Source organism: Saccostrea cucullata, unplaced genomic scaffold (assembly GCF_032062105.1).
Source record: "Saccostrea cucullata isolate Sc308-1 unplaced genomic scaffold, CSIRO_AGI_Scuc_v1 ctg16, whole genome shotgun sequence".
NCBI lineage: Eukaryota > Metazoa > Mollusca > Bivalvia > Ostreida > Ostreidae > Saccostrea > Saccostrea cuccullata.
This window is the reverse complement of record NW_026933130.1, coordinates 196,117-216,661: the sequence shown is the minus strand read 5'-3', so window position 1 is coordinate 216,661 and position 20,545 is coordinate 196,117. Positions and strand designations below refer to the sequence as shown.

The following is a 20,545-nucleotide window of genomic DNA, read 5'->3' as shown; positions in this document are numbered from 1 at the left end:
ACCAGTATGCACCACTGAAAGCATAATCTCTCAAAGATAAATACCACTGAATCAGAGAATAGGAATTTTAAAGACTAAAAAATTCAGAATTCAGTATTATGTCATCTGGCTGACAATATATTGATGAGTTTACGCAGGTCCAGGAATTTTCGTACATCTATACGATACTTCTGTGTTATATTAAACAATGCATTTAAATCCCTCAAAAAAGTTTTTTTTTTCTAAATTTCTGCACACACATGCCAATCACCTGTATAAATAATCACCTTTAAAAAGCGTCTCAATAGCACACGTTGCAGGCATTGTTATCTTGTAGAGGCGGTCGATCTTCGCCGGTAGGCGTATTTTAAGCGCTGAGAATTCCTGCCTTGTTTTACTGTCTTGATCAAGAATGACGGAATAAAAGCGAACTAGCGATCTTAGCATGTCTTTTGTGTGTGCCAGTTATAAAATGTATTGAAATATAATACGTATTTTTAAAATAAAAAAGCATTTTCCATCCTGTGCATGCAAGCTTCCATTACAACGAGACAACAGCAATTGCCTGTCGTATAAAAACAGCGTTTGGAAACTTAAGATATTTCAGGTAAGTTTACATTGTTTATATTTCATTTATTTCAGAATTTCATAAATGAAGTTTAATATCTTGTCACATTTTTTTATTATTATTTGAAAGGGACAATTTTGCTTCCTTAAAAATACTATTAAAAGCTTAACACAAAGAATTTGTAATCGAATGAACTATTTATCCTATTAGGGAGGCATTTAATGCACACAAAAATCGGCAGGTGAAAATCGATAGTAATTAATGGTTTTGATTTTCAATAATTTATTGGTTTAAATTATCTAGAAACCTAAATAAACTTATTTAAATGTATTTCAACTTGACAACTTTTCCATTAATCACATTGGACGCGTATAATTGCACTAATGTAGTTTAAAATGCATCTTTAAGCCTTTAATAAAGATAAACTTCTTTGAACTTCGTAAGGGAGTTTAAAACTTTAACGGTCAAAAGTTTGTATCAATATTTTCACAATTTTCCTTTTTTAATGTCATTTTTCACAATTTTCCCTAAAAAATGCAAAAATTATAACCAAAAAAGAGTATAGTCTTTATAGCATTTGAATTTATAAGGCATGTGTGCAACAGGGAAAGGGGAGAGGGAAAGAGACATAACCAAGCCACCTGCAGACTAGATCAGATGGCATGAAGCGAAAACTTCAGCATGAATCGATCTTTTATTCCAATTTTCAATTTTTTAATATAACGTTTCAATTTAATCTTTCTTGTTTGGAGGGCAAAAAAAAATCTTAAATTTCCCTATGCCTTTCTCCTTCGACAGTCTTATCATAAACAAGGAAGAAAAAGCTAAAATACAAAAACATTCAAATTGAAATTAATTTCCCGAAGATTTTAAATTTTGTCAACCATTAGATTTAAAATCTGTATCTCACTTAAATATTTTTTTTCACATATAACATGTCACTGAAAGAAAGAGATAGGGAAAGAAAAATAATTCTAGCTATATATGTCTGGATTATGTTGATTTTTGTTTTGACTTGTGAAGTTTGTCCGTAAATTCAGTAGAGATGCCTATGAGTTAAAAGTAAATAATTGATATTTCACTTACAAAAAAATGTTGAATTAAATAGGTCCACGAAGTCATTTAAATATTTTTCTACTATAATTTTTACGATGGCTAGTTTTCTATTTTTCTGCCTAGTGGTTGGTCCACTAAAAAATGCACTGCTCTACAAAACAATTCTTTAAACAATGCAGCGTTTAAATGCTCTGATTGAAAGATTATACCACTACAAAGTAGTTAAGACAATAGGATTACAGTAAGGTCGTTCTGCCAAACGCTCGACCATGTGTAGAACTGTCGTGATGCAATCCCTTTCATGACAACAAATTGGTCATGACGAAGATCTCCGGCCTGGAGAACCGACGAGGTCACACAGAAATCCGATAGATCTTTTAAAACAAAATTCTGCAATTTACTTAATTATTCTTTCTGTTTTCAAAGTTTTTCCCTTAATTTTTTTTTAAAGTTTTAACAACATGACTTTGAACCTTTATCTTTATCTTATTCTGAAGAAATCTCCAAAGAAAATTCCAAGAATACTATTTGAAAATGTATTGGCAACATTGTGTGTTAACTAATTTGGATTGGCACAAGGAAAAGCGACAAAACAAGCAAAAACAGCGATTTCAAAATAATTTTGCAGGGTTAAAATTTTTAGAAAAAATAATTTACAGAAAAAGTTAAACTATTGGCAAAAAGCTTTCAGCTTCAAAGTATGCTATTTAAGATTTATATTGTTAAGATTTATATTGCCTTCAACTGAACGCATGATTTTTTTTCTGGCGTTTCTTCCGCGGGGTATGGACTTTATGAAAACTTTCCGGGTTCTAAAACCCCTGTACCCTACACTTCCTTGAATATAAAATGAAACTTTTATTTCAAAGATTTAAATTTCGAAAAAAGGTAATCTACATTTTTAGCTAGATTGACAGATTGACCTTCACCAAACTCTCTCTCTCTCTCTCTCTCTCTCTCTCTCTCTCCTGTACCGTTTTACCTGTATAATTCACAATTACTAACATTTTGACAATGCTTTGATCGCCATCCATGTCTGGTTAAATACCGTATCACTGGTAAAAGTGTTTGATCCTATCAGGCGATGACGTGCCCAAATACAGAGAAGGAACCGTAAACATGTGTTTATACCCATAAAAAAGGCATAAACTCGGTCTAAACTGTACCCCCATCTCGTGACGAGGCTTGTCAAGCTCGGGATACGGCACATGCGGATTAAAAAAATCACATTCCTGGCCCCGTCCCCACTCCATCGGGTCAACATTAACAATATTTGGGACTTACTCATTGTTTACCATGGCGACGTTCGAGTACATGACCATGTCCAAATAGTGAGTTCTGTTTCATATGTAAATTTTTCTGAGCAGTTTTCCTGTAATATATCATTTTCTTGTTTATACTTCAAAATATTTGTAGTGATAGATTTGTCATGACCAGTAATTTATTAGGTGAATAGAACCGGATATATCAGAAAGTCGTATAATGATTTTATCAGTTTATCTGTACAGACATATTAATATGCTACAGGTAATTATACTTTATATTTTAAAATGGAAAAAAGAAGTCTGCATGTCTTTAGTGTTAATTTAATCTTGTAATATGTAGCAAAGTCTCCGATAGCTCTCTTGATTTGCCTTTCTAAGTTTATTATGCGAAGAAAACTTCCACGATTTTTCGCACTTTTCAATTTTGTCTTTTCATGCTTAAGTATACATGTACATAAAAACAGGAAATAGTTAATACCGTACAAATACAAATCCATATACCTTATTATAATTTTTAAATCTGGGCGGAATTTTCTTCTTTTTCACGACTTTATTTTTTTTTCACAATGAATAAGAGAAAGTGTCGTCTGACAAACATAATTTAAAAATGTACCAAGTATTTGTATTCGATTGGTCAAAGCTGCTGTCAATCGATCAGAGTGTTCGATTTCATTACGACTTGCTCGACTTATTTTATTATTCAGCATGATTACTAGTAAATGATTTTGCAGACACGATGCAGATTAGCATTTATTGCATTTTTGTACTTTTGAGATGTCCACAAGGCATTTTAAATGACGATTCCAGCAACAGGCTTATTCTCCCTTGTTTATGCTCCGGATTCTTTCTGTAAACTTCAAACAATTTTAATTAATATTTGCTACGTGATATATTTTCCACTTTTTCATTTCACTCCCGGTATTATCACCTCCTGTTTAATTTTGTTTTGATGATTATTTAAGATTAAAAATATCGGATTTTTCACAGATATCTTATTGCTTTCGAGGAGGGAATTCGAACTTCGCATGTTGATTTTCTCACTTCGGGTGAAAATAACTTTTTGACATACACTTACATTGCGACAATCCTATACTGTTTTCTCTTCCTTCTAAATTTTCCGACAAGTTCAGAGTTTGGAGGAAATACAAAATAATGCAAGGGAACGCGCTTTTCTCCGACAGCGCGAAAACATTAATAATGACCTTTGCATGCTAGGGGAAAAAACATCCTTTCTTTGTATGCAAAGCTTTTAAACATTTTGTGACATTTCAAATCTAGTTTCAAGTTACCGGGTGCTAGCTATGAAACCAATCGGGTAGTAGGTTTTTATGAATTACCTCGTAGGGCTAATGGATGGGGATAGCGAGAAGGGTGCACATTGTGAAAGGGGGATTAATATTACATTAGAGTGATTAATTTGCCGTCGTAATACAATCGAAAGTATATGAGAAAGTGACTAATAATGGAGGTAAAAAATTAAATGTTCCTTTTAAAAAGCATCATCGAAAGCAGACCCAGCAATCACTTGAAGGCTCTTAAAATTAATTTCCATTGTACAGAACATGTATTTTTATTGCGTGTTATGTAAATGATGATTTTAAAAGCTGACTTTAACCTGGAAAATAAAGCAAAACTATAAAATAAGGCACCGGTATTGAATAATGATACACAGCTATTTATAGCATCACTTTAAAAAATATCTTTCAGACACTGTTTTAAGTCTATAATATTCAGACATTGTTTTAAGTCTGCAAAATTCAGACATTACTTTGCGTCTACTAAATGGTGTATCATTCTACCTTAGTTTATTACTCTAAATCACATTACATTGTTTTGGGTCTTCAGAATTGTGTAACTTTTTAATATTTTATTCTTAATCACATTGGTAAGATCAACATGAGCCAATAGCATTGTTTATATTCTGTAAAAACTAAAAACAGTAACTAAAATATAATTAAACATTACCATCTGAGCATTGATTTTTGCAGCGAATATCATTGTGTTTACCACAGTAAACACTTATTTAAATTGTTTTGGCCTAGATCACCAACGCACGACTCCCCAATTTAGTCAAGTCGAACCGGAAATAGTCGTAAAGAATTGTCTTTGATTTGATTTCAGATTTTCTGGAATTCCAATTCAAATGGTCAAACTCTGAAAAGACAACGAAGGCACCCGTGGAGAATGCAGTAACCTTCCTCCACAATCTACCCCAGATACTTGTATGAGAGGGAGCAATTTCAAGCGTTTTATCGATCACAACCTCACAGCACAGGTGTCGCAAAGGTAGGACATTTAAAGAGACAAGTCAGGTGCGAATATGACCACAGTTGAGGTAATAGCAAATATGAGGCGACCATTGAAGTGCCCAATAGAGTTAAATTGCCAAAGCTTTTTAGTTTCAAGTTAGACTTCTTGAGAATTCAAGTTCTGTCAGTGTTGGTGTTGTAAAAAATGGCATGAATTGCTCCAGATTTCATGTACATAGGTAAGAACTTTTTTGTTCATGTTACTTTGTCTTGTATTCCGCTCTTTCTTGTTTTTTCCAAATTTGTCTGTATTTTATGAGTGGCATATGATATTTTGCGTATCAAAATGAGAGCGCAATGAAGCCTGGTTTGTTTCTTTCATATTTCATGAAAATAAAATTATTTAAAGTCATTAAATTTGACTATTAAATGATGTTTCAAAGAGTTGTGAACTCTATCAAACAATGTATCAATTTTCTTGAACATAAACACACAGGGTTGATTTATTCAAATTCTATTATTTTTTATCTTGTTTTTGTATATTCCAAACCCTATACCGCATTTTACAAAAATTTTAGGTTTTTTACTGAATTAAAATTAACTGACAGTATACCCTGTATTCATTTAGTTTTTATCCTTCGCTGAACTGAAACATTAGTAAATTTCCAAATTTTAATTCCATATACTCAATACATCTACTGAGTATATGATATCATATAGTTTCAGCTTCATGTATTGATGTGTTAAAGTCAATAAATTCGTTCAATTGCAGTCGAATTTCCTTTCTATTCTTTTTTTCATTATTATGACTAAATAATAACCTAGTACCAAAAGCTGTATTGACTAAAAAGTGTAAATATAGATAGAGAGAAAATTTATCGTGAAGTTATTTTTTTATTAATTTTGTTTAAAAACTTCTGAAAACTACGTATATCTATCACAAGAATATTATTACATTTATTTAGTAAACCTACAAAAATAAGAATAATAGCCCAATAAAGTTGCATTCAGATTCTTTAATGGACTTTTGATCTTGAATACTGTTCTTTATATCCATTTGTTTCAATGTTTAATTCTTACTGACAGAGTATATTAAAATATTATATAGTGATAAATAATTGATTAAACTATTCTAAAATCATTTATTTGTAATCAATAATTGAAAAAGAATAAGTAAGCTGTGAGATTCATGTTAAAGAAAAAGAAAGAGACGAAACATTTTAGTCTGATTCTAAAAAATTATACCGTTCTCCATCGCATAAATGTGTATGCTAACACGTCTTGAGATTTTATAGTCTTGAAATTACATATATGCTCCGTTTATCAATACACCATCAAAACATTTATTTTATGTAACTGACTGCACATGATTTACTGATAAACGATCAATAAAACATTAAAAATGCACTTTTTTTCTAAATGTGGAGCTCCTTGTTTCAGATAGATAATTCTGTACCATGATAAGCGATTTCATATTTTCCATTCTACAGTACAATAAACTGGCTGACCGCGAGACTGACACACGACATGACTTCATTAGAAGACATCTAAAAACTTAAAACGGACAAAATATCCGTAACTACCCACACGCTGACCACCGACTTCTTCAAATGCCATTTTCATTATTCAGTGGACGTCCAATTACTTCCGGTCTGTTGAACGGATTTCCGCTCATTATAGAAAGTTCGTCATATGAACTATCAAGCATACATCAGATTGAAAGTTCTCGTTTAAATCAATGTTGCCAATTCCTTTTTTTTTCAAAGACAGAAAAACTCGTTAACATTGTTCAAACGTTTTAGAAAATGATGAAAATGTATTTAGACTCATATTTCCAAAATCGCTAAGAGCTCAAGCAAATCAGTGAAAGCATGTAAAATTACATTATAAAAAACACTGACACTGAATTATTTTTTATCATTTTAGAGGTGACAGAGATGCCAAGCATCCATGAAGAGATCTGTGCAGGGTGTGGTTACCCCATCCGTGATAAATACTTGTTAAAGATAAACGACAATGTCTGGCATGAACACTGTTTGCAGTGCGCCATCTGTCGGCTTTCCCTCTCCGGAACTTGTTACAGCAAGAACGGTCACCTATACTGCAAATCAGACTACGACAAGTGAGTACTTTTTCCATAGTCTCTTTGTTGTTGTGTTTGTTTCCAAACATGAAATTTAATTAAGAGAGAATTGCTGATGTCACCACTTTATTAAAAACGACATCTTGTAGTACCTATCTGATACCACAGGCACTTGTTTCGAGAAAAAAAGTTATTCCATTATACTATGGGTCAAAAATTTATTACAGAAACAAGTGCCTGTGTCTGATACATAAAAAGACTTGAAACTGACATTGATTCTTGTTAAGTAAATCACATGTTGATGTAAAAGACTCCTTCTTTGCCAAAGTGTTATATGCATTATTAAAAGTCTATATTTTTAAAATTCTTAAAATTACACATTCGAGTAGCGTGGTACTCACTCGACGGAAATATTCGTCAGTATTTACAGATCCAAGCTGTGTTGATAAATTATGTAATGGAGGAAACATTCTGCTAAACTAACACCATGATCCAACGAAAACGACCAGAAGGCCTATAGAACACGCTCCTCATGTAAAATAAATGTGTATCTACTTGGCCATTATCGACACAATACTCAGACAGTGATCTGCCAATGCCGGTTTCTCTTTTTTGTTGAACATCGAACACATTTTTGAAAACCAAACAAAATATGCAAACATGTCAAAAGTGCTAAAACAAGGAAAACATGGGTACAGTCAATATTTATAAACCGAATCCGACTGTTCAGGTTTTTAATTATTATTATTTCTAAGTTTATTTCAGTATTGTATTTTTCCTGTATATACTGTAAATATTTGAAGTTTTTTACGGCCTTAATTTTGTTCATTCATGAATACTTTATTTGAGAAAATATAATGGCTAAAACAAACAGCACTTAACTAACAAAACGGATTATTGCACTCAGTATTAATAATAAAGAAAGAAAAAGAAGAAGAAAAAATGTAAATTATTTTACATCTGCTTTATTTTGTCTTTCTCTGTCTCTGTCTCTTTCTTTTTAGTTCATTTATTTATTTATTTATTTATTTATTTTTCACAGTACAGAGTCAGAAATATTGCTCAGTATTCTTAAGAACTCTTCTATTGTTCAAATATATCTTGTATGTTTCTCGACCTTCAAGAAATAATGGCCTATATTATGCTGATTGCCAAATTTATACAGATATACATCTAATTCAACATATTTGTATGCTGGACCGATACAAATAAATTTAGGGGGTTGCCATACTAGTGTTTTATACAGGAGTATTCCGCTTGAAGCCAGCGTAACGATTTCCACCCGCTCCGTGACACATATTCAGATGAATTCAACCCAATCTTTTATTTTTATTGGATTTAGCATTTAAAACACCATTGTGCCAATTTTTTAAGTAAAAATTTAAAATTCAAATAAATAAAATTCGATTCAATTGATCCGATTACAAACTGCAAATGTCTCACATTCGGTCTGAATAGCCGAGTCTTTCGCTTTCAGCATTTGAGATCAGGAATGATATGACGTTTCATTCACGGTTTGTTTGCACGAAACTTTCCATATCAATGCAAGAGTAATTTCAAATTGACAAATCTCAAATTTTTTTTGAAAAATAAATTGAATAAAGGTCTTGATCGCATATTTTTCTCTTTCCGTTAGACTGTTCTCTCGGACATAATAGGATTCAAGGTGTTGAGAATTGCTATTGTTTTCAAGATTGATAGTCCGTGATGAAATAGACATTACCGGTGAAAGGAAACGAGTAGGGGGATGCTATCCCCATTTATGACGGCTCATTGTTAGTCCTCTACATAGATAACCAATAAAATGACCTTATCAATTTCAAATTAATCAACACTGTCAAAAGCGTTAACGAAGGATTTGACAAACTACTGGGGTTCTCTGTACCCACAGGTAAACGTAGGAAAATGGTAAATCTAGGGATCTTGTTAATCTAGGGATCTGTCTTCTTAGAGTATTAGGGTTAAAAAAAATTAAAAGTTCATATGAGATTTGAATGAGAAGCCCAACCCAAAAGGTTCCATTTCAACTTTAATTGACAATTATTTGTAGATTTTCATTTTTCAAATTTATTTTAAAATTATTTCAAGTTTGTGGTGAGTCAATTCATTGAAACAGCTATAGGTATGGGTTTCCATTGCGCCTTAATTGTACATGTCACTTGGTTAAAAAAAAACAGCTTTGTTCGGGGGTTATCTTGGCTTCCTGTGTAACCGTCTGTTTTCTTAAGTTTTTTACTTGTCAGATATTTTCACCGACCCCCAGAATCCAGTATTTCTTTGTACTCGACTTTTATCTCCGATTGTTTGGAGTACCCCTAACACTATGAGAGTGTCTGTTTATATATTTGGGTGATATTTGGCTGTAAGCATTGTACAATTGTTAAGCAAACTTACGAAAACACAAGTCATCTTCTTTTTTAATGACCCACACGAAGTTGTCGAACAAAGACATTCTAAAGATTACAAAAGAAAAACCGTTAATCCTGTTGTTTTTCCATCAAATTTACAACGTCATATCAGATGTCTTTCATATAGATATTAATTTTGAGCAATTGAAGAATAGAAAAGATATACAAGAGGTAGAAAAAGATTTTTAATATCAACCACGAAAGAAGGTTAGACTTTAAAAAGTCCAGCAATTAGAAAATAATGAATGAAACGTCTACATGTATTTTGAGACGACGGTTAAGTTGTTTCAGTGCAAATAAAGATTTGGATATCTAAAGCATTGTAGACCACTCATTCCAAAAGATTGTCAAGTGCATCGCGCTCTGCCGTGCCTCTTGATTTGAGTTTAATGTAAACTCATCGGTGGCAAGTGAAAGCGAGCAATATTTATTGTTTAGACCCTCGAGGAGAAACACTTCTTCTCTTTGAACGAACCCCACTTTGAGAAGTTTCTAATATAAGACCCACAATCGAGTACCCCTTTTTTGTATCCAACGCGTCATTAAAATATTCGCAAAACACAACGGATTTCAATTTAATACAATATGCTATTTTGAAGATAACAGGTTCTCTATTTATTTTTAGTTTTTTTCTGAAAGTAATTCTTTTATGCTTATTACCATACCAAGGTTTCTTAGTGAAAAGATGTTGTTCGTTAACAATTCTTACGTTTGACAATTTGGGCATAGGGTTCAGATGCGTAGAGATATATTTGCTGACAAGTTCTGATCGAGCAAGTAATTATACTATTAATGTCAGACGATTGCTTATCGCAGAAAAAATGATTAGTGAAATGAAAGTGACACACGTAAAACTTGTGTGATATGCTTCTTACTAAAAGCCGTCACTTAGTGGTTGATAAAGGGTCACGACAACTATTTAAAAAGTATACACACATATACAAAAGAGATGACGGATGCAGTTTTTAAACAAAGTATTACGTTTCATAAGTATTTCAAAATACAAGTCTTATAAATGTCTTACCTTATTTTCTTGGTTTAATTATTCTTTTTTTTTTACTTAGAAAACAAATATAAGAGATTTCCTGAACTTGAAAATACTGCTTTATTGTAACTTAACTGACCTAGTGACTTGAAGATCAAGAACACAGTGCAAGACGATAACTGAATGTAAAGATGCTGACTTTCGTGTGAAGTCCATGATTATCCGCGGAGATATGATCTCACGGTTATCTTCTGAGCAGTGATAATTCGTCACATAGTTAACGCTTTAACTCACAGCAATGTCTGCTCGGGGTGATGCAGTAAAAAACCTGATATCTTTTCTTCACAAAGACAAAGATTGTCTAACAAGAATATGTCTGACTTTTTTTGCTGATAGAAAAAGAGGCTGATGACGTTTTTCTTCTCTCTATAGATTATTCCGCGGGCGGTGCAGCGGTTGTGGATTCAGCATAGACCCCCAAGATTTAGTCCGCCGAGTGTACTCGAACACGTACCACCTGCCTTGTTTTCGCTGTGTGGAGTGCGGACACGTGCTACAAAATGGAAACGAGTTCTACATCAGAGACGGCCAGATCTTTTGTCGATATGACCACGATAAAGAGTTCCACATACCCTCATTCAGCCCAAAAGGTAAGCTAGTCCAAAGACTTTCAGTGGAAAGTGTGACAAAGCAACAAAAAAAAAAGATTTACAAATGTTGTTAATTTATAGAAGAGCTCCTGAATATTTTCATAATTTTAGAAGAAAGGAATCCCCTCGTCCTAAATCTGAATTCACACAAAAATTGTTAATTTATGATTAATATTTACTTGTATAATAAACAAGACAACTAGCAACACAGATTAAGGTCTGCGATGCGCTTGATACAAATGGATTTCGCCTTTATAAAAATAATAATTTGTAATATATTGTCAATATTGTATTTGAGTTAAAATCTACAAGTATATATGGATAATATTTTGTTTAAACGTGAAAAGTTTCTTTGAAATAAAACGTACGTCTATCTGAGGTAAAGGCCCCACAGTTACTTGTATTGTGCAGATGTTCATAAGCAAAAAGACCAGTCGTGTAAAAAGTGACTAAATATTTCTTTTATTCAAGGGTTAAAATGTGTCATACATAAGATATGCTGTAAAACTTTCTCCAAATATTGTTGTAGACTGTTTTCGTCGATTGATATTTATCGTTGTATACAATACATATTGTTCGTGTGTAAAGCCGGTTTATCAATATTTAAGCTACTAATATGCAGGATACCCGTCTAAGTACCGGCTAACATAACGGAAGTGTGTCAATGTTTGTACACGGCAGAAAAAGAGAGATCATCATCTGGGGAATTCAGGGTCTAACACTTTGGGGAGTACCGGGTCAATTACTGATTTGTTTATGGTAGCAAGCTAACAATGGCCCAGTGTTGTAGACAACCAGGAGCAACATGCAGTGTTTTATTTGTTTTTCTTCCATTGTTTCGTGGTTCATAAGCCAAAAGAGGGAGAGAAAGAGAGAGTTTTCTAACAACCTTGTAAAGGGTCTTTATAGAACCTTGTCCCATAACTTTCTTTTTCTTCCTTTCTGTGGATGACCTTCTCTTGTGAAGTTAAATGTTCTCATGTCGACCCAGGGAGGGAGAGTAATTGGACTTGGCTTGTTAATCATCGGTCCCGAGGACTCTTACATCGTCCCATTGTCAACCAGCGCTCAGAAACAAGTCCATTCATTGTGTCCAAAACAATTTCTTCTTTGAAATACCTTTTGAGAATTTGTTCTGTTTTTTAAGATTTAAAGAGAAGTTGATAAAGGTTTTTATCAGATTAAGCAATACTTCAACACTACCCAAGTACCAATTAAAATACTTATTTTGGTCGCTTGATCATTGTCATATATTTAAAGCATTTTAAAATCATATTTGAAAAATTTGATATGCAGAAGTGCAAAAACTTGTTTTTTATTGTAAAAAATATAGGTATTTTGGTTATGACCGAGAAAAATTAAACACTTTAGTTTAAGGTAAAAGAACTTCGACTGTGAATTGCGATTTTCTTTAACACACTTATCTGGCACACAAAGCATTTAGCAATCCATTTCTTCAAACGACGTGACGATTTCAAATTGTCATTCTTCAAGTGAATCTTTTAAACAAATGCTTAAGGCCTGTTTGTATCAGCCAACGATAAAAAGTTCACATTAGATACATAAAAATCCACACGTGTTCCGTCTTTGGAGCCCCATACCGGGTCAGGTATGGTTTAGGCTAGTCCACAAAAGCTCTGTTCTGCCGGCTCTGTAAGATTCTCAGCGTCCACAGAGGCGAGGGCAGCAAATCAATAAAGCTCAATACATTTGTCAATTTATTTAATTCGAAAATCCAGAAATACAACGAAGCTTGTTTGACTAGGAAACACTTGGCACACAGCGCGGCGAGTCCCCCGCCCCTTGTTGTGTAACGCTATTGTTTTGGTACTTCGGTTTTAAGCTATTTATTGAAATCACACATTTGCTTTATACCGATGTTTTTTAAGTGAAATAATGTGATATTTGGTCGGTCATTGCTTAGCCTGTACAATTTAAAACACTCTCTTTCCACCCCCAATATCTATTCTTATGTTCGAGTATCAAATTTGTTTCGCCGCAGTAAAAAAAGTAGATTAAAGTTTCCCTCCCTCGATGCCGATTTGTATTTTATTTAGGCACGTTACACGAATCATTGGTTCCCAAGTATCTCTATGTGTTAAACTTCCTCGTGTTTCATATCAAATTACTGATAGAGGACTTCCACAGACAGCTTGATTAACCCCTGCTTTGTTGTTTTTAAGCACTTGGCCACTCAAAATGTTTTCAATTTCAAAAAAAATTATATGAATATCTATTGCCCTTCTTTCTAAAAATTTCACATCAGTAACAAATGTAATAGAAAATAGTATTTTTTAAAAGGTTGTTGGCTCCAAAATCCAATTAACGTTTTTAACTAACAGAAGAAAAGTAATCAAAAAGATAGCACGCGCTAAAAAAACGGACCACCGCATTGATATTCATTAGCTGGATACCCTCGAATGCACGTGCAATGATTGTTATGTTTGTTTGAATTTGTTTTTTAGTGGATGAAGACAGTGATAGCTACGAAGATTTCGATTTGGACGTAGATCGTCAGGCCAAACGACCAAGAACCATCCTAACCACAAGTCAACGAAGGAAGTTTAAGCAGGCTTTTGAAGCCAATCCAAAACCGTGCCGCAAGGTAAGAATTTTTCCGGATAAATGAAGCATTTACATTTTTTGTTGTTGTTGATAATTTTTTGTTTGGCTTGAGATTTAATGGTGTTAATGATGTATTTTGTAGGTTCGTGAACAACTTGCAGCAGAAACAGGGTTAACTATAAGAGTTGTCCAAGTATGGTTTCAAAATCAGAGAGCCAAGGTAAGATCAAAAGCAAACAGTAGAACAATATTTCTTTTTGTCTTTAATCAGTTGTTTTATTAATTCATTTTATTTCCATTGATTTATATTTGATGGTCATATTTTCTATATAAAGTTATTGCAAAAAAAAATTAACAATTTTTTTCTTAAATAGGTGAAGAAAACTTCTCGGAAGGGTGGTAAAGAGACAAGTGAAAAGGGAAGAAAACGAAAACTTCGAAGTGAGGATGGAGAGAAGGATGGGTTTCAAGAATATGAGGATATGAATAGACCCACATCTGACAACGAAGGTGAGCGGTTTTGCGGAAAGGGGCAGCCAGAAAAATTTGGCAACTTAGTGACTTACTTGAAAAAAAAAATTCACATGGGGAAAAAAGAATATTTCTAAAGCTCCAATTTCTTAATGAGTGGATGGGCCTGGTAGGTTTTTGACAAAAAGGTATATAACGTGAGGATTTGACCCTACAACAAAAAGTGAGGGACTGAAGGGCAACTGGCCTTTCAGTAAACATTCTCATACTAAATCCATCAAATATTTTCATACTAGATTAAAGGTAAATCCTGGTAACAGTTTTGACAAAGAGTGGGGGCAGGGTTGTACCCTCTGCAACCCTCCCGAAACATTGTACTTGAGCTTTTATTTAACAAAATTATTGCTGTAAATAAGGGACTTTACTTACTTGCGGCTAAAATAGAATTTAGTGGTCACAAAAACATCTTGAATTTGTAAACGTTGGCTCTAAGAACTTCGTCTTAATTTACCTTATTGTCCAAATAAATGTATAGAAATGTTTTTTTTTTACAGGATCAATGTATTCAAACATGGACAGCGGCAGTAATATGTTTCTGGAAATGCCGACTTCTGATGATTCTGACGAGTCGCCTGTCCCTCCCAGAATAGACAGCTGCCAAGATGGCGGCACTCCCTGTCCTACCAATCACATTAACAAGCTGTATTCAATGCAGACCTCTTACTTTTGTGCGGAGTAGTCGGAATGGTGATTCAGCGATTTCGTCCATTTCATTTATTCCGCCCAAATCCGGTACACTGGTGCATTACAAAAGTTAAATTTCACTTTCGTGTATATATTTTAAAAATTATATATTTATTATTATGCTTTTGCTGCAGAACTGCAGTCATGTTGTCTCATGTAATGGGAATATACTGTTGTGTCCATTTTTCCGCTGTACATGAAGCAGTCTGGTGCTTCTGTTGTACTTATTTCAATGTTATGGGGTAAAATTATTAACATTTTCCTTGCATGCGATTAATTTAAGAATCCATCTTTACACGTCATAAGCTCTTGTCCATACATACTTAGCATCACTACAATTCTCATAAAATGAGTTCATGAACGAAATTTTCACACACAAGTTCATTAAAATGGGCTTGATCATCCAGCCATGTCTTTGTTCTCAAATAAGGTAAGAAGACATAATTAGCTACTTAGAATAAATAGAATTTTATTTTTGGAATAAATTTCTGCATTCACCGCCGCCATCTTTGTTTTTCAACACCTGGCCGTCCTGTACATTGTCTGACCACGATAGTTCATGTATGTTGTCAGATTACTTTTACTTCCCTGTGTTAATATTTTGTAGTATTTATTATTTCTTTATTGATAATAAAACGTTTATGTGATCAAATTCTTTTTTTTTATCAGTCAATTTCAACTCGTTGGATTTAGCTTACTCGTACAGCTCACATTTCAATGTCATGAGAAGCTCCTGACAACACTTGGGAATTTTTTTCCAAAGTGCAACGAGTGAAACCCTCCTCTTTTCAACCTGAGTTTTTAAATAAAAAAATGAGTTTCCTTATAAAGTTAGGTTATATTCTCAGGTTGTGTTCTGTGGAGCATTTTTGGTATTGTCTCTCCCGACAAAGATCTTGTTTGGATTTCTCACGGATATCTCAATCTGACGTAAATCTGCGAGGTTTATTCAGGGTGCTTGAGTATTGTCGTCCCATTGATTCACGAGAAATACTATCAGTCAAAGACAAGTTCATTCCTAAAAAAGTATTCGTACACACATGGATTTTCTTTTATATCATTTGATATGCCAGATGAATTTTAAACCGAATGATTGTCTCGGTTGATCGGGATTGGGTATTCAAAATGGGTCAACATAAACAAAGCTACGTCACAATCGACGTGAACCGAGAAGGCTGGTTCCTGAATGAAGGATGTCTCCCCCAAAATGACAGTTAGTGACCCCGATAAATGCTCTGCCGATAAGACAATCACATCTGAATAGGTGGAGCGGTCCCCTCTACCTAGCTCTACAAAGTAATAAATCGAACGATCGAATCAGACCTAGAACTTCTTCCACGAAGAGACTTGAAGACTATACCAAAACAGATAGGAATGATTGATTTCTTCAAAAAATAAAAACTTCTGTAGCCAGAATTCCACGGGCAGCAAGACATCTTGGATAACAGTTTCTACATGTGAATTGTTGACGATTTGCAATAAAGTTCATGCACAGAAATCTTTACTTGCTACATAGAAATAACACATTTGTGAACAAGTTATAAGAATATGTTCCACTTCAATACAAATATCATCTTGTTAAAAAAAAAGACATATTTTATTTTTGCAACATTGATTTTTTTTTAATTTGGTTACAGCAATTCTGATTGTCCAATATATTTTCCGCAACACCGATTCCAATAATATTTTTTTCCATTATGTAAGCAAAATAACACATTGAATTAGATTATTTTATGCGTCACCCATATAAAAATTGAAAAAATTTAAGCATTTTATCATGCTTCATGCGTTTCGAACACGGTCCGTGTTCCAGAAACACAACGCCCTTTATTGTATTGCACCATTACGGTACCTGACAGTTGCTGAGGTTTTTTGAACAGCGGAGTATTAAAATAACATAAAAATCTACCGTTTTAAATCATTACACCGGGCTTAACGACGTGAAATTTTAGGTTAAATGACCCGAGTAAATTTGAGATGAAAGACGGTGCAAGAGGTCGAATGGAGTGGTGTGAAATCGACGTGCCAACGATCTCATGATGACAGATTGAGCATGCGCTGTCATCGTTGCCTAGAGTTCTTAGAAAAGGTTTCTTTATTATTGTAATTCCTCGTGTTAATTACAACCATATGCTAGTATTCTTTGAAAGCAAGAACACAGTGTTGGGCGTGCATCAAAGTAACTCGGATTTCAAAAGTATGATATTTGAATGAAATTCAAATAAGATCACATGACTGAATCAGCAAGATGGAAGATCACCTTTGACGTTCGAGGAACTCTGTTGTCGTCTGGAGCAGACACGGCATGTCGGTACCAGTAAGATTCTGTCAGCAAAAAAGACGTTGACATCTTTAATGTAGGAGAGAAGAAAAAGGTAATCCATTCCCCTAATACCAGGAACACAATCCTTTATTCTCACACCGGATTGTTTATGCACTTTTTGGGTGCATACATGTCACCACAAGAATATGTAGATCTCTGGTATCAAAATTCATATTACAAGATAGGCATAAAATGTAACATATTTTTAATTGGGGGTTTAACATATGTTAATACAACGATAAGAGAGTTGATTTAATATAGCCAAAAGTCACTCGGAGGAAGTGAATTTGTTTCACATTTCCCTCAAGGAGGCAGATTTTATTTCTTTCAAATCCTGTTTGAAATATTTTTCTTTGGCAAAGATTGGTTTGTTATACATTGAAATATACACAGGGTGTGTAATAAATCAGTAATTTGGATAGACTATTGAAAGCAGGATACCTTCTAATGTTTACAATTTTAAATGCTTAAAGGACTTTTTTTTGTTCACTATAGGAAATGTTAATTGAAAGCCTGTACCGGTTTTATAACCCCCTTTCTACTTTTAGAAATGTACTGAAAATGTAGTATTAAGAATTGGTACTTTTTTTTAAAAGTAGTTGACAAAAAATGCAGAAAAAGTTCTTTGGTTCATACAAATAATCACCCCCCCCCCAAGAATGAGATTTCTCTTGTGAATAATCACTTCTACTAAGAACCTTAAATCATAAGATGCAAGAAAAGAAAATTGTTACACGAAATAAAAAAAATCAAGTTTCATTTTGAGACGGATTCAATTTGATCATAATTCTTCAAACTTGTTCCTAACTGAGAAGTTTTAGATGGAAACCCATAAGAATGTTCGCCTTACAGACTCTTTCTTTTAAAGAATTTTCTGAGAATTGTTTGTTTTCAAAATTCAATGGCGCACCATAATTCTCTGCTCTGAAAACTCAGTCTAAAAATATTATTATTAAAGGGGCTGGGGGTTGCAGCCATTTTCAGACTATTTCGATCTCCTTTAGAAGAATAGCTCCATATAAATAGATATACAAAAATTATCAAATTTTAAAACTAAAATGTATGAATTTTTTCTTTGCCAAAATTTGTTGACTCCCCAGCCTTCTTAAATATTAAATTTAATACGGCACACCACAATACTCTGTTCTGAAAACAATTAATGTCTAAAATTTATTGAATATTCTCTCCAACAATAATAAACAAATACAATATATTTCAAAAAAGTAATTGTGAGACTTTAGATAATTTGGCTGTATTCCCCAAAATACTAAGGCGATACCTGTTGCATTATTCACAGAAGGTGAAAGTTCAGAGATAAGCTTTACATCAAAACATGACAATAGATGGGTGAAATAGCATGCGTGCCCTTGTCAACAACTCAATACAGCTGTACAAAAACTTCGAAACCAGAATCACTTGTCTACAGTGTATCGGTTTCAAAATTTCGACCTTTTGTGTCGCATGCCAGATTTATAACCACAACACGCAACGGGTGCACTACCCGACTATTCGAACGTGAAAGAATCGTCTACGATAGAGACATTTTGAAAAGAGCGCTCCTCTTACGGTCTTGCAGCAGAGAAAATGCTATTTTGAATTATGTTTTTAGCATAAATTTAATTTAAACGTATGCATTAGAGCAAATGTATACTGCGATCAAGAGACTGAGCTTTAAAATATGTGCTTTGAACCTTGTCATTTCTCAGCAGCTTCCGGAAGTCCAAACTAAGACAGTTTTTTAACGATAATGTAGACTTCCGGTTTGACTTTTCAATGAAAGTTGTGTGAAGACTAAAACAAAATATCAATAAGAGTTCTTCAGGACATACGCAACGTACCTCTCCTACTGATAATTTTTCAAGATATTCTAAATTTAAACTTACAATATCATTACATGTTCTTAGACAAAATATCAGCATGCGTTACCAGGGGTTTTGAAAAGATATCAAATTATGAATATTTTTGCATTATTCGAAGGAAAATACACAAAAATTACAAAACATAAATTCCAGATTATTTTTCATCAAAAATTGTTTTAGAAGAGGTGTACAAATCCATATATAGACATTAAAAGTATTGCACACGGGTCCTTCATTTAGTGGAACTCTTCAATTCCAAGGAAGAACCCAATGAAGTTCAAACTACATTGCGTATGACCTTACATTCCTACAGAACCAGGTTGTTCGGTGTGATATTTCATAGAAAGTTGTGTCAAGAGTCTGACACAAGTCCAAATTATCACTAAAATGTAATACTCATAAAAGAGTTCTGTCTTTCTGACATACTTTCTATTTATCAATAAAAATATGCATTATGATATTTTTATTGATGAATATAAAATATGTCCGAAAGACAGATCTTAATTCCTACAGCTTGAGGTCTTCTGTTTTAATATTCATTGAGATAGATGTAACCAAGTTGTTCAGACAAATTTTTGAAAGATCCATTAACACATTAAAATGATCTTATGACAGTGACTTTCTAAGTTCTTTAAATCATAAAATGATGGTGACATTAAACTTTGATACGTTGGTTTAGGGGTCAAATTACTTGAAACAATCTGAATCCAGATATGAAGCAATTCCCAACTCACTGACGACAGCAGAAGAGAGGGACAAAGAGTGTGGGACACAAATTAATAAATGTTTCCAATATATTCTGAATTAAAGAATTCAATATTAGTATTGCATGTACATCGTCGTCTTGACAGTCAGTTTTTAATTGAAAATGGCAACCACAGATAATTAGTTCAAATATAAATGGAGGTTAGTACAAAAATATTCGGCTGGTGAAATAAGGACTAGAAATGGTCTCGTATGACAAAGTTCATTCTTAAATGTCTACCCTGAAACTACAATTTTTAACAAGTTAATGGCAAAATCTGAAAATATAGAAAATTCAATATGATATCTTAAATTACAACTATGCATCGTTAAAGTTGATGAATCATAACAATTTAAAATTCATTATCCAATGTAGTAGCTAAAAATCCACATATTAAATTAAAAAAATGAAAATAATTTATCAAAAATAAAATTCATGATATTAATTTAAAAATTCAAATTCCTTACTAGAAAGTTCGATGAAGAAAGATTTTCTACAAAATTCAAGTTATATTCAATATTCAAGATAAGATAAAATATAGAAAGAAAAATCAAGATATATGTACCATCATAAAAACTGAAGATACTGAAAATTC

At 33.2% G+C, this 20,545-nt stretch overlaps 1 protein-coding gene across 3 annotated transcripts; it reads left to right on the top strand.

Moving 5' to 3' along the window:
* The first annotated feature begins 369 nt into the window (after positions 1-369).
* LOC134237316 (LIM homeobox transcription factor 1-beta-like) lies at positions 370-15,669 on the top strand. Of its 3 annotated transcripts, none has more exons than XM_062719420.1 (8): positions 370-586; positions 4,990-5,154; positions 7,044-7,239; positions 11,026-11,243; positions 13,709-13,848; positions 13,951-14,028; positions 14,183-14,318; positions 14,834-15,669. In XM_062719420.1, exons 3-8 carry the CDS (start codon positions 7,055-7,057, stop codon positions 15,016-15,018), a joined length of 942 nt encoding a protein of 313 aa, XP_062575404.1. In that variant the 5' UTR covers positions 370-586; positions 4,990-5,154; positions 7,044-7,054; the 3' UTR covers positions 15,019-15,669. The 3 variants fall into 3 exon arrangements, with proteins under 3 accessions (XP_062575404.1, XP_062575405.1, XP_062575403.1); XM_062719421.1 differs by lacking the exon at positions 370-586 and adding an exon at positions 2,762-2,934; XM_062719419.1 differs by lacking the exons at positions 370-586; positions 4,990-5,154 and adding an exon at positions 5,223-5,356.
* Positions 15,670-20,545: the final 4,876 nt, after the last annotated feature.